This window comes from Monodelphis domestica, chromosome 5 (assembly GCF_027887165.1).
Source record: "Monodelphis domestica isolate mMonDom1 chromosome 5, mMonDom1.pri, whole genome shotgun sequence".
Lineage (NCBI taxonomy): Eukaryota > Metazoa > Chordata > Mammalia > Didelphimorphia > Didelphidae > Monodelphis > Monodelphis domestica.
This window is the reverse complement of record NC_077231.1, coordinates 177779638-177794520: the sequence shown is the minus strand read 5'-3', so window position 1 is coordinate 177794520 and position 14883 is coordinate 177779638. Positions and strand designations below refer to the sequence as shown.

Below are 14883 nucleotides of genomic sequence, written 5' to 3'. Positions count from 1 at the left end.
GTTTGGTTATGGAGGTTGGGGTGGTGGTCCTTGACCACAGAGGAGAAAGTGCTTTTTAAATGCTAGTTCTGCAGGCCTTGCAGTTTGAGACTGAGACTATGGATGTCCTGTCCCTGCAACAGAAGCAAAGGTTACAATGTTTGGTCAAAATGACCCTTTGGTACGTACCATAGTTACTAAAATTTTTATAAATCCAAAGCACTAAACATCATTCTTGCTCTTCTATGAAGTATCATCTAAGGAGAAAAAGCTTTCACATGCAATAATAGTTTTATATTATATTATGGAAACCGTTGGAATGATGAAACCACAAATGGGGATCTGTATGCACTTTGTATATGCCTTAAGGTTTCAACATTATCAAAGCTTTACTTGAAGGTTCTCTGTAAACAGAGGGCTTACTATATTGTATTCCTTTGTACCAGAAGTATTACCATAAAACTATCTAGTCTAAGGAATGCTTGCATCCTCTGGAGTGAAAAGTTAACCATCTATAGGACTAAGATCAACCCACATTTGGGTCCATCAAACCCCCAATTCTGTACCAATATTAGTATAATTTACCATTTATAGAAGTAACTGAATTAATTTGTGCTTTGAAAGTTCCATTTCATTCCCCTCCCCCCAAAAAAAGCAAAACAAACAAACAAAAAACACCCCTCCAATTTTCTGTCATTGCCCCCACCAGTGAAATTCAGGGAGATTTTATAGACTAAAGGGACATGTAAAATTGGCCACTTGAGTTCTGAGTGACTAGGCATTGTTTGATTTAAAATGCAAAAGGTTTTCATTCTGACAGTCCATATTAACCTATGCCTCATTGTGAATAATGCATTACTTGATTGTGTTGAAAGTGAATAGAAATAATACAATGGAGCCAGAGGGTACATTTCACCCAAGAACACAAGAAGTATATGAAAACCATTTTCTGGAAATTAAACTAAGAAGTTCAAATATTCAGGAAACAGCCTCTGTCAATTATCAGTGCTAATAACTAGTCAAAAATGTTTAAAGGTTTTCTTGTGCTTTTTCAGATGATGGAAGCCTCTTTATATGACAAGATCATGGACCAACAGCGTCTTGAACCAGAGTTTTTTAGAGTTGGATTTTATGGGAAAAAATTTCCATTTTTCTTAAGAGTGAGTAGATGTGCTTTTTCGTTTTTCTTTCAAACTTCTAACACTAATTTCTCCAATTAGGAGAAACTCTAAAATGTTAGAATTGTTTTTCCTTTTCCCAAAATGTTAGAAAATCCTTGTATTTTTTATCTTTTTAAGTTAAAAATTCAATAATAATCTGTAATAGAACAGACTTATAATTACTTAAATCTATACAAACTAATATTGTTTTCTATGAAGATTTATTACAGGTCATTGGATATATATACTGTGTAGTATATTATAATTGCTTCCTCTTTTCAGTCTTATACATCTGTTCCTAGTACACAGTTAATATTGCAGTTTTTTAAATGGCAGTACTGGGGATAGGAAATGGAAATAATGGAAACATCAAAAGGTGAAATAATTCTACATCTTGGAATGTGAACCTATATGCAAGAGTATTGTTTTATTAATTTAATCGCTTTGTGAAAGAAAAAATCAGCACTAGACTAGCAATGAAATTCCTAGTGGTAATAACCATTTTCTACAAAATAAATTGTTCTTAAAATATATGCTCATAAAGAAACTTTTTAGTTCATATAATAGCAAAGAATAAGACACTGGGCTCCATTCTCTTTCTTATGTTAGTGCCAAGAAATGAATGAATAATTGAAATTAGGGCCACCATAAGGCATGAAATGATATGCTGATGTGTGAGATTTAAAATGGTTGAGGTCTTAAACTGTAGTGAGTTAAAATGGTGGAAGATATAAATTGTGATAGATATAAGAGAGAGTGAGTAAATTTGACCGCAGAAAATATGTTTCACTACTGTGTCTTGGTTTTATATAAATATAAGATGGTCGCCAGGGAATATATTCCCAATTTATGAATATACCCAATCCAACTGGGTTTTATAGAGAAATTTAATTTATAATACACTGATTAATCAATAGAAAAAGAGAGAAAGTAAGAAAAGAATAAGAATGAATAAATCAGTCAGTTGGTTTTATCACTCACCCAAGATCTCTCTAGGTAAGGCTTCTCATGCCAACCTTAGGCTCCACCTTCAAGAGAGCCTCCTTTCAAGAAATGTTTCCAGAGTCTTCTCCTCCTGACTCCTCCTGAGTTCTCCTTCCACAGCCTCCTTCAAGACCTCTCCAGGAGCTCTCCCTCCAGGACCTTTCTCCTCTCAGACTCCTTCAGAGCAAAACCTCCTCCTCTCAGAGCAAAAAAACTCTCCTCCCTCTGTCCTCAAACCCTGCTATCTTTAAGGAAACCATCTCAGTTCTCACATCTACCAATCACTGTAGATATCTCTCCTGTGCCAATGGTGGCTCTAGTTTAACCCAGGACCTCCCAGAGGTCTGTGGCTTTGCACATGTCTGTTGAAGGTCATATTCTCAAATAATTAAATCTTGGTCTTTGCTGCAGCCCTTCCTAAATCCTGTTACTCTAAGTAGGGTGGAGATTGTATTTTCCAAGACCTGGTTCTGTCATTCCAAGTATCTCTATTGTATCAATTCTAAAATCAATCATGACTCAAAGAACTTCCTGTTCTATGCTTAAGCATAGGTCAAAGCCCTTTCCATTGTTTAGCAAAAGGTTTCTGTCCTAAAGTAGTCTTAAGTAAGGAGGAGAAAGATCCTCCCATGCCAAGGGGTTTCACATTCCAATAGAGTTCTTACTATCAGTAGGAAATTTTTTCCAAGTATGAAATTTCCCAATGGTGAAATTTCCAACATTCATAAGTCTAAGAAATTTTAAGGTTTACAGATGCTTTGATGCCCAAATCTAGGTTTTTCAGGAAAATAGAACCAAATAAATTTAAGCTTAAATCTTAATGTTAAAAGATGTTATGATTAATGGTGCCCAAATTTAATTTTGTATTACACTTGCCAGTATGAGGATGGAGGAGTTTAAGAGGGTGGAATGATAATAGAATTCAATTTTTTTGTTTACTTAAATTAAAATTAAAATAACTGACCATCTCCTGGGTATTTGAAGTCATCTTAAAATTCTCACACTAAAATATTCCAATCAGGTCAAGCAGAATTTCAAATTTGTGACTCATTGATGGTAAATCCAAATGATTGATTGAATTTCTTTATTGAAATGCATTTCTTACACCATGATGCATTGGCATCATGTAGCCTTTAGTTTTTTTACTCTTATAACTGAATACTTATACATCATGAGACACTGGAAAAATTGGCAGACAAAGTAAAATTTGGCTAATTCTATTCATAATTTAACTTTTAAGAACAATGAAACTTTTTATTGATTTCAAAAATAATAGAATTAACATGTCAGAATTTTGAATGTGGATTTTTCCTGCTTAGTCAAAACAGTTTAAAACTACAAAATATATACAAAATCTATTTTCTTCTTATATAAAATAGTTTAACAAATAGGACTGCCTAAACTGCTTTATTTCCTCTGAAGTTATTGTGATATATACTGATATCTTTAATTGACATTAGCAAGCCCAATGGGATATATAGAAAGCATGCTGGAGATACATCCTAAAGCCCTAAAGCAGTAAAAACACACACACACACACACACACACACACACACACACACACACACATATACACCTATCTAAGACACTGTTCCAGATAGTGCAAAACTTAATTGCCATCTACAGAATTAAAAAGGGGAACATATCTTTACTTATAAGGGGGGAAAGAAAGAAACTATTTCCCCCATCTCTCATGATTGTAACCTGGAATTGCTGCCCAAGAAACCCTACCTCAATGTCCATGAAATATAATGTGAACCACCCTAGATATCTAGTAAGCACAATTAATATCAGTTAAAGATGCAATAAGAAAGATCTCTAAGAGGTAAGAGTCATTAATTTCAAAGGCAGCTTACCAAAGTAGAAAACTGCATTAGTTAATAGAATACATTTCATTAAATAAATCCCTTGAAATTTTTTTATCTAGGGTATATATCAATTTCTAAATCATTTCTCTTTTTAAAAACATTTCTTGCATATTAATGTTTTTTCTTGCTGAACAATAGGAAAGTGTTACCCTCTGTTGGCTAAAGAAGTGAATTGCAAGAACTCCTTCAAGAATCAGCACTTCAGATGTTCTATCCATTTTCTTTCAAATACAACTTTTTTCTCATTCCTAAAAAGTCCAGATAATTTAAAACAATAAAATATGTTATGGAAAATAAGTTAGAAAATACAATTGCCTTAACAGAAGGTGTGCTTCAAGTAAAAGTCATTGTGATATGAAGTAGCACACACATACACACACAAAAAGAAATAGAAAGACAGACAGATAGATACATAGATACATAGATACATAGATGGATGGAGAGATGGAGAGATGGAGAGATGGAGATCCTGAGATGTCTTGGGCAGAAATCCCAGTTTATAATAGTGAGGGTTGGAAGGAACAGTTTTCCTTTCTCTCACTATCTATGATTTTCTTTGGAGGAAGGTCCTGATATATGATTAGGGAAGGAAAATTCCATTGTGGAAATTTCATCAGTTAATAGAGTTTTATGTCCTTTTGTCAGTGTCTCAGAGGCTAGATCTGAATAGAGGTTTTCTTGGCTCTGAGTCTGGCTCTCTACTCTGTTACAGAGTGATTCCATTATGCACTCTGCCTGTCTCACTACCAGATAGTAGTAAAGAAAGGTCCCAGTGTATTGCATTATCCCACCAAACAGTAAAGTTCATTTCAAAATTATTTCCTTTTCCCATAGTATTTTCATTGTGCTTCTAAAGCAGCGGTTCTCAACCTCTCAATTTGTAGCAATGAGAATACATAATGCATATCAGGTATTCACATTCCGAATCATAACTGTAGCAAAATTACAGTTTTGAAGTAACCACCAAAATAATTTTTTGGTTTGGGGTCACTGCAACATGAGGAACTGTATTGCAGGGTCACAGCATTAGAAAGGTTGAGAACCACTGTTCTAAAGGCTTATTTACAAAATCCTTCAGGATTGTAAAGAACTTGTCCCACATACAAGTGTGGCTTTAAAAATTTCAACTATTAAATAATTGATGATTCAGTTCCTATGTCTAGTTAGGAGCCACTGATGAGATATCCTTGATGATGACAGTTGGAGACGGGGAGTTGTGGTGGTTTTTAATCAGGACTGTATCACGACTTAGGGTTATAGTCTTAGAACTCGAATGGCCCTTTGAGATTATCTAGCCCAAGTCTCTCTTTTTACTCAGGTATGTTTGCATTCATATTTAATGTGATGTCTTAGTTTTCAAAGTTTCATTCTTTCAGCAAATCACACATTTTTTTTTCATTTATTTCCTCCTGTAGGAATGTCTGTAAGACTTAGCATTGTTTATACTAAAAGGTCATTTCAGAAACTGCAAAATAAAATGCTTGGCATTTAGTTTGCATATTTTAAAATTAGTCCAGCTTCTCGTTATCAGACGATCACTACTTTCTGAACTGAGGTTGATGCAGAGATAGAAGTCAGTGTTCAGTTTAATATTGCTATCCTTCTTAATGTAATGGTACTTCAGACATCTTGATAATTTGCTTATTGTTTTATTTTTCTTGCCCTTCCCCCTGTAGAACAAAGAGTTTGTTTGCCGAGGGCATGACTATGAAAGACTGGAAGCTTTCCAGCAACGGATGCTGAATGAGTTCCCACATGCCATTGCTATGCAACATGCCAATCAGCCTGATGAGACCATCTTCCAGGCAGAAGCACAGTGTATCCATACATGCAGACGAGTCGAGTTCTTGTTAAATGGCACTAGCCATTCACTGCCCAATTTTCTTCCATGGTTGTGGGGGGGTTACTCTTTTACTTTATTTTTTTAAATATCTGTATACCATGTCTCTGTATCTGGGCATTTCCCTGGTTTTTCTTTTTTGTTGTTGTTGTTTTTCATTTAATTTCACTGGGTTCCTGGCAAACAGTTTCCAGCTGCTCCGTTTTTAAATGATGATTAGAGTTGAAAAAAATCTTTTATATAGGAAAATCTCCTTTTAATTAAAATTATTCTCCAGCACAGCCATGCTTTTGAAAGCTATTTTAGCAGTTCCACTTAGAGTAATTTGCTTCCATATTATATGGTGGCAACTAGCTCAATTCAAAGAAAGGATAGCATCATCTATTTGCATAATTCTCTATCCCCCTTTCCTTTGCTATTTTCCTTCTAAAATGGAAAAATGGGGAGAAATATCCAAGTAGGCAGGATAGCCTTTATTAATTGCTATTAAGCATCTCACCCACCTCTGTCTAAATAACAATACAACCTGAGTTACCTAGCAGTTGGTAGCAAAGTTCATTAACCCTGATACTCTCATTGGAGTCACTCAGCCTCCAACTATGCAACTATTACTCTTGAAAGTCCTTGGAAGCTTTTTCTGGGCACCCATCAATGTCATTTCAAAGCAAAATAAAACAAAAAAAAGGAAAGAAATTGTTGAAGGTTGAAACATTGCTACTTATGGTGGCACAAAATATGTAAATAGATTTACTTTGTGATTCATAAAGACCTGTCAATGGTAAACAAAAATAAAATTAAAAATTAAAAATAATCTTCAAAAAGTATTTATGTCTCTGAAATTTCAAAAATATATAAACACACATGCAAATTTACCTGCTTAGAGTCAACAGCAATTACTTTGTGGCCCAAAAGATTTTAGAAATGAATCCTATGAATTGAGACCTCAGTTATTTTCTGCTGATTTAAAAAACAAATGGAAAAAGGAATGTCCCAGAACTGAATGGATCCAACAGCAGTTACCTGTCCTCTTTAGACCTCACCAAGGGGGAGCAATCTGTGGTTATCCAGATTTAAATTCTGAAAGCCTTTAAATTCAGATAAATTGCCTTGGCTTTTGCAATTCTAGGTTTCTTTCCTTAATCATTTGAATGCAGATCTGCAGATATATGCTGTGACTCCTATACCTGAGAGCCAGGAGGTCCTGCAGAGAGAAGGCATCCCAGACAACATCAAAAGCTTTTATAAAGTGAATCATATTTGGAGATTTCGCTATGATAGGCCATTCCACAAAGGAACTAAAGATAAGGAGAATGAATTCAAGGTACCATCAAGTTCTTTTATGTCATATCTCTTCAACTATATTGTAAGTTCTCTGAAGGCAAGGAGTGGATCTTTTAATTCTTTTGAACTTTCTAAAGCAACTAAAACAGGAAATAATAGAACCTGTTTAAATAACAGCAAAATTTGATAATTTAATTGAATTAAACTTTACTGGCAGACTTATGTAGTTCAAAGAGAAATGGACTAGAATTCAAAAAACTAGAATTTTAGGCCTATCTTTACCACAGGGCTTTTGGGGTTTTTTAAGCCTTACCTTCCATCTTAGAATCTATATTGTGTATTGGTTCCAAGACTGTAAGGTAAGGATTAGGCAATGGGAGTTGAGTGACTTGCCCAGAGTCACACAGCTAGGAAGTATCTGAGGCCAAATTTGAACCCAGAACCTCCTGTCTCTAGACCTGGCTCTCCAACCACTGAGCTACCCAGATACCTTCTAAAACTGGACTTTGTGATTTGGGGTAAGTAACTGCTCTTTAGACTTTGGGTTCCTTATCTGTAAAATAAGATTCTTGGACTAGAACATATCAAAGGTCATTTCTTATCACTATCTATGATTCTAATAATGAATAGAATTTAAGAACTTTAAGGAACTTATTCCCATATTCAAAGTGATGAAGTATTTTAAAATAAATTCTCTATAGTAGAAAACAATTTGTTAGCCTCTAAAGAATCTTATTAGTTTTAATTGCTATTTTTTAATTGGAGAAGGTTTACTTAGGAACTTGTCATATGACCAGAGCGTAGATGATGTATTCTTTGTTTCTGCCTGTTTATCTATTCCTATGGCTCTTTTCCCATATTCCATGTACCACTGTGAATGTGGGACCTTACCATATGGGGAGAAAGGCAAGATTCTTCAGCAGACAGAATATAATATGGCCTTTCATTCCTGAATAAAAGGACCAATTTGCAGGTCAAATAAATCACTTATGATTTAGTAGATTCCTCTCCAAACAAAACCTAATCATTGAATTGACTTACTTTGCTTAATATATAACTGCTTCCATCGTGGGAGCCCTATAAAATGACATACAGAGTTTTAAATTCCAAAGAGATCTTGGAGATAAAAACATTTCTGGGACATGTTTCTAGAAAACATTCTGGTGTCTCCAATATTGTAAAAAAAAATTGCACAAGCTTTAATCTCTGAGTTCTTAGTAAATGTTTGCCATTGATATGTACTTATTTTGTCACCAGATACCTATAATTTATACCTAATTCTTGTTATAAAAGCCCCATTTTCCTCATTTAGATTTCTTTCCTGAAGTAGACCTTCTCGGTAGGTATGGGAGTGAAAGTGCTTTACAAGAGATTGTCAATTTAGAAAACATTAGAGTAGAAATTTTTTTCTCAGGCAAATCAGCAACTTGTCACCAAGCATTTGACAATTGGAGTACCCAGGGCTCTGTGAGGTTAAATAACTTGTTTATGATCTTGTATTCAGTATTTGTCAGAGGCAGGAAGTATATCTAGGGCTTCCTTATTTCAAGGTTAGTCCATAGTGCCACCACCAAACATTGCCTTTCAAGATTTTTCACATAACTACAGAGTTTAATCACAGGGACCCATGACCCTTCCAACTTTTGAGATATTGTTTTATTATTTATTTTTAAATCATTGTTAATTTTAAAAATTATTTATTTAATAGAATTCATTCCAAGGTATCTCAGCCTTTCCCTTTCCTCCTTGCACCATAGAAGCTATCACCCAACAAAAAGATACATACATAGAGAGAGAGAAATAGGTACATTATGTCTTTCATGTTTCTAACTTCCAATTCATTCTCTGGTGATGGATATTCACAAATTATCCTTCGAATATTAACTCTATAGTTGTAAAAAATATTCTCTTGGTTCTACTCATTTCACTCTTCATTACTTCATGAAAATCTTTTCAATTAAAAAAATTAACCTCATTTTTTTTAGGGCACAGTAATATTCCATCACAATGAATACACCAGTTTATCTGGCCATTCCCCAATTGATAGACATCCCCTCAATTTCCAGTTCTTTGTTACCTAAAAGAAAGCTGCTATAAATATCTTGGAACATCTGAATTCTTTTCATTTTTGCCTGATCTCCTTAGGAAATGGAGCCAACATTAGTGTTGCTGGGTCTAAGAGTATTACAGAGTTTTTATAACTCTTTGACCATAATTCCAAATTGCTCTCCAAAAATTGCAGTTCCATACTGAAGTATTAGCACCTCCATTTTCCCATATTCTCTCTAACATTTGTATTTTTGCTCTCATCATTTTAGTCAATCTTATATATGTGAGATGATATCTCAAAATTGTTTTGACTTGCATTTCTTTAATCAGTAGTGACTTAGGACATTTTTTCCATATACCTATATATGACTTTGGTATCTTCATCCAAATATTGTCTGTTCATATCTCTTGATGATTTACCAATGGGGGTTGGCTCTTATTCTTATAAATTTTGATATATTAATGTTATACATTTTTGAGATATTAACCATGCCAATACTTTTTCCAAAATACCAAATTTAGTTAAACTTACTTTAAAATGTGGAAAGAGTTGTTGTTCACAAACTTTGTGTGCTTTGTCAATATTAACTGCATTAATATATTGCATTATGGTTTGCAAAATATTTTAAATTTGGTATCTCATCCGATCCTCATTACAACCCAGGAAGAGAGGGGCTATCATCTCTATCTGATAGTTGGAAAAGCTGAGGATTAGAAAATTCAAATGACTTTTCAATAGATACTTACATAGTAAGTGTTCGATTCAGGATCTGAACTCAGATCATCCTGACTCCAGGTGCACTCTATCACTTGCATTTTCTGGCTCTTTATAGATGCTACAGCTGGAAAATAGATATCCTAGTGGCCAACCTTTGGGTGATGAACTTCTCTTTTCTTAGGTGGAGTTCACCTTCATCTGATAGGTAAATAGGGCCTATACTTTAAACATTTCCAACTTAATAAATCTTATAGTTAGAGCTTATGTTCTGCTAGCATAACCTGAAAGCACAAAGTCACTATAATATCAAATTAAAGAGGGATGAAAAATTCCATGAAAAATTACAAAATAAATAATTTATCTTTTTTTCTGCCTTGAAGAAATATGCACTAGATAGAGCCAGTGTCAGAGTCAGTAAGACTTGAGTTGAAATTCTATCTATGACTTATCTACCATTTATGCGACCTTGGACAAATGACTTAATCTTGCAGTGCTCTAGGTAACTCTCCAGGACCAATTTTGTTGTTCTTTCAGTTGAATCCAAATCTTTGTGCCCACTTTTGGGGGTTATCTTGGCAGAGATACTGGCGTGGCTTGCCATTTTCTTCTCTAGTTCACTTTTCAGGTGAGGAAACTGAGGCAAATGAGGTTGATTGCCTTGCCGGGCATCACAAAGCTAGTATCTAAAGTTAGTTCAAGATCCACATGGGGATAAGAGAAAACAAAGTGTATATTTATAGAAGACTTAAAGTCAAGATATAGGTTTAAAAAGGCATTTCAAGTATTTTTATTTATATTTATTTCAATCTATTTTTATCCAGTGTGTTTTTTAAATTTAATTTATTTTTAAAGTATTTTTCCATGGTTACATGATTCATGTTCTCTCCCTTCCCTCTTCCCTTCCCCCTCCAAGAGCTGACAAGCAATTGCACTAGGTTATACAGGTATTATTACTCAATACCTATTTCCATATTATTCTTTTTTGTAATAAAGTAATCTTTTAAAACCCAAACCTCAAATAATAAACAAGTGATAAATAATATTTTTCTTCTGCATTTCTACTCCCACAGTTCTTACTCTCAATGTGGATAGCATTCTTTCTTATAAGTCCCTGGAGGTTGTCCTGGATCATTGAATTGCTACTAATAGCAAAATCAAATGAAAAAGTGTTCTAAATCTCATCTGATTAGAGAAATACAAATCTAATCAGACGAGATTTAGAACACTTTTTCATGTGATTATGGATACTTTGGATTTCTTCATTTGAAAATTACCTGTTCATATCCCTTGACCATCTGTCAATTGGGGAATGACTTGATTTCTTGTACATTTGAATTAGTTCTTTATATATTTGAGAAAATTATACCTTAGTCAGAGAATTTTATTATCTTCCCCCCCCTCCCCATTTGTTGCTTCCCTTATAATTTTGGTTGCATTGGCTTCATCTGTACACAAACTTTTAAATTTAATACAATAAAAATTATTCATTTTATATTTTGTAATGTTCTCTGTCTCTTGCTTGGTCTTAGATTCTTCCCTTTCCCATAGATCTGGCAGGTATACAATTCTATGTTCACCTAATTTACTTATAATTTACCTCTTTATATTTAAGTCATTTACCCATTTTGAATTTATCTTAGTATGGGGTGTAAGATGTTTATCTAAGCCTAATTTTTGCCATACTGTTTTCCAATTTTCCCAGCAGTTTTTGTCAAATAGTGAGTTCTTATCCCAAAAGCTATGCTCTTTGGGTTTATCGAACACTAGCTTGTTGAGATCATTTACCCCAATCTATTCCATTGATCCACCCTTCTGTCTCTTAGCCAGTACCATATTGTTTTGATGATAACTGCTTTATAGTGGAGTTTAAGATCTGGTACTGCTAGGTCCCTATCCTTCACATTTTTCCCCATTATTTTCCTTGATATACTTGATCTTTTGTTCTTCCAGATGAACTTTGCTATAATTTTTTCTTATTCTATAAAAATGTTTTTTGGTAGTTTGCTAGGTATGTCACTGAATAAGTAGATTAATTTAGGTAAGGATTGTCGTTTTTATTATATTAGCTCATTCTACCCATGAGCAAATAATGTTTTCCGATTATTGATCTAGTTTTAATTGGGTGAAAATCATTTTATAGCTGTGTTCATGTAATTCCTGTATTTATCTTGGCAGATAGATTCCCAAATATTGTATTTTTTCTTGAGTGATTTTAAATGGAGTTTCTCTTTCTAATTCTCAGTGGTTTTTTGTTGTTGTTGTTGTTGTTGTTGTTAAGGTAGCTATCCCTGTTTATCTGTTCTCTGATAATTATAGACACCAGTGCATTAAGGATTACTGAACAAGGTCTTCTCATAACTAACTCTGCCATGTTACACAGTTTCCACTTCCTATTGTGATCAATCTGTGCAACTAGAAGAATCAGTATGCTTCAGGTAGCTATAGAGATAGGGATTGGTAGTTTGGTCAATAAAGAAAGAAGAGAGAATTCTCTGTCTTCTGTTTTAGAACATCCTTTATATTGACATTTGTATTGCTTCATCAGTGGCCCTACCTGTCAACCTAGGGGACCATTATAATTGATGCTTTTTAATTTATGTATAGAAGCTCCTCTTGTAGAAAAATATTATGTATTCACAGTCAGACAAAATTGACTACCTATATTAGGGAACAAGGCCAGCATTAGGCAAAACCCTCCAAAAAGGCAAGATTTGTCTTCAAACCTGGAATGTCTTCATGCTTTTGACTTCCTCTCCCATCAAAACTTGCTCATTCTGCATTAACATTTCCTCAACCCTTTCCCCCCTATAAGAGGTGGTAAGTAGGAATCAGTTAATATTCTGAAACGGGAAAGCATTAGGACCATAGAGGGTTGAACAAGGTGGTATTTAATGTCCATTTTAGCTTCGTGACTCAATATTTTGATGTATTTACTAATTATGCTTCCAAAAATTATGCTTTTATTCATTGCCACGACACAGATGCTACCCTAGGTTCCTGATGGCTATGGCATGTTCTTTCAGAATAAAGATGGTTTTGAGTAGGGACCTAGTGACTGACTGACTTTATGTCTATCATTCAAGGACAAGCCATGCTAATTATATAGGAGTTCTTCACAAAATTGGCCCCAAAATGATTGAATTTTCAGGAGCAATAATTCTAAAAGACTATCTACCAAGTTATAGAGGGCTCATGATCTATGTTGCTGGAGAAAATACTTCATTTAATGTTATGGGTGATTAAAAAATGAAACAAGCTAGCTAATACCTCAGTCTTAAGAAGTTAAAAGAATTTTAAATTGTTGGTTCTGTTTGAGATAAAATAAGAAAATAACTGTAAAGATCTGTCTTTACCCATTATGGTAGACCTAGGGAGATAGAACATTAAGAAAGGAAAGAAAAAGGTGCTAGAATATATACAAGAGAAACACGAGCATAAGGACAATGCCCTGAACATTGGAGGTACAAGAGTAAAAAGTTATCAAGATATCAGCAGGTTGTAAAGGTATGCCAGGATAGCTGGACTAAGATAAACTGGGAAGAATAAACAAAGTATGAGAAAACTGAAAAGTAAATGTGAATCTTAGTAAGGAGCTAGCTTTCATTTATATATGTTTATTTCTGCATTTTCTAGAGTCTCTGGGTGGAGAGGACTTCATTGATTTTGGTGCAGAGTTTGCCTGGAATTTCCCGCTGGTTTGAGGTGGAAAAGCGTGAAGTGGTAAGAATCAGAATTTATAGCTAAGTAGTTCTTCACAGTTTTCTATTTGAAGCCATGATGCTCATTGTCAGAGTTTTTGTTTGATTCTGTCCTCCTTTGTGTAAATGTTGCAATGATGAGTTAATGAATGTTTCTAATACCAAGCACCATTCTCGAACAGGTGCCATATTGTAAAATATCAGTGTTCAGTATTTAGCCTCTTATACCCAGTGAAAGCTTTGGGACATGTTTAATCCCATAAATGTCCTACCATATTAAGTGCTGTATATTGTCTTGCTGAATGCCTTAAAGCAGGCATAATGGCATATCACTCTTCTGGGTAGTTCCAGGCACAGAAAGAAAGCCAAATACAGATACATGGGAGTCATCTGGAAATATCGACTAAAGATCCAAACACAATCTTAACCAATGCCACCACCGCCAATTTCCAGATCTCATAAATAAAGGTAGCAGCATTGAGCCAACCCAAATTTCCCACTGAGACTGGTGGTTAGACTTTTGCTACCACCCATTTTAGTTTCCACTCACCTGTCTCTTGCCATAGCCCTGGGGTCTTATGGCACCTGATCTCCCTGCATTGGGTTTTGTTTCATCTTGTAGAAATGAAGCCAGCTCTCTTCAGTGATGCCCACCTGCTTCCATCCAGCATGAAATGTGCTAATAATGAACTCATTTTCACCTACTTTCTTGTAGCCTTTCCAAAGAATACTTAACTTGCCAACAAAGAAGCAGGTGCAGTGAATCTCCAGTCATCTGCCAAGAAACCCTTGTCCTACCTGAAATACTCAGTGAACAATGAAACCATCCCTAACATGCCATATTCAGTTAAGCCAATGATTGAATGAGATCTTCATTTTGCAAAGGCAAAAAAAAAAAAAAAGAAAGAAAGAAAAAGGAAAAGGAAAAAAGAAGTTCCAAGTAGATGCAAACCCCAAGCAAATCTGATACATGTGGGAAATTAGAACAAGAAATTCCTTATTTTGTGTATGTTACTGAAATACTAGGGTTTTTTTCCTTATTATGTTAGAACATGGTAATCAATTAGTAGAAGTGTTGGGGCTGGATGCTAGGTGAATGGCATGGAAAGTCTTATACCATTTGCAAGGTTTAGAAGCCCCACCAAATCATAGGTTTACATTGCTGTATTAGGTCTATACCAAAAAAGATGGAGATGAGCCTAGGGAAAAGTAGCATGAACATGAAGATGAAAAGACAATATGGAAAGCAACATTTCAGAAGTCACTCCTTTTTCCTTAAAAGCTGAGTCATATTCAGGCATCTAAG

The 14883-nt window shown here is 34.6% G+C and overlaps 1 protein-coding gene across 9 annotated transcripts in view; it reads left to right on the top strand.

The window, feature by feature from the left end:
* The window catches only part of DOCK4 (dedicator of cytokinesis 4), a 553335-nt gene that overhangs the window by 516197 nt on the left and 22255 nt on the right, over nucleotides 1-14883 (top strand). For all 9 annotated transcript variants that reach the window (XM_007504147.3, XM_056799554.1, XM_001366207.5 and 6 more), the window contains 4 exons: nucleotides 1035-1139; nucleotides 5668-5809; nucleotides 6986-7152; nucleotides 13513-13599. In XM_007504147.3, the coding sequence (XP_007504209.1) occupies nucleotides 1035-1139; nucleotides 5668-5809; nucleotides 6986-7152; nucleotides 13513-13599 (501 nt within the window). The remainder of the gene's footprint in view (nucleotides 1-1034; nucleotides 1140-5667; nucleotides 5810-6985; nucleotides 7153-13512; nucleotides 13600-14883) is intronic.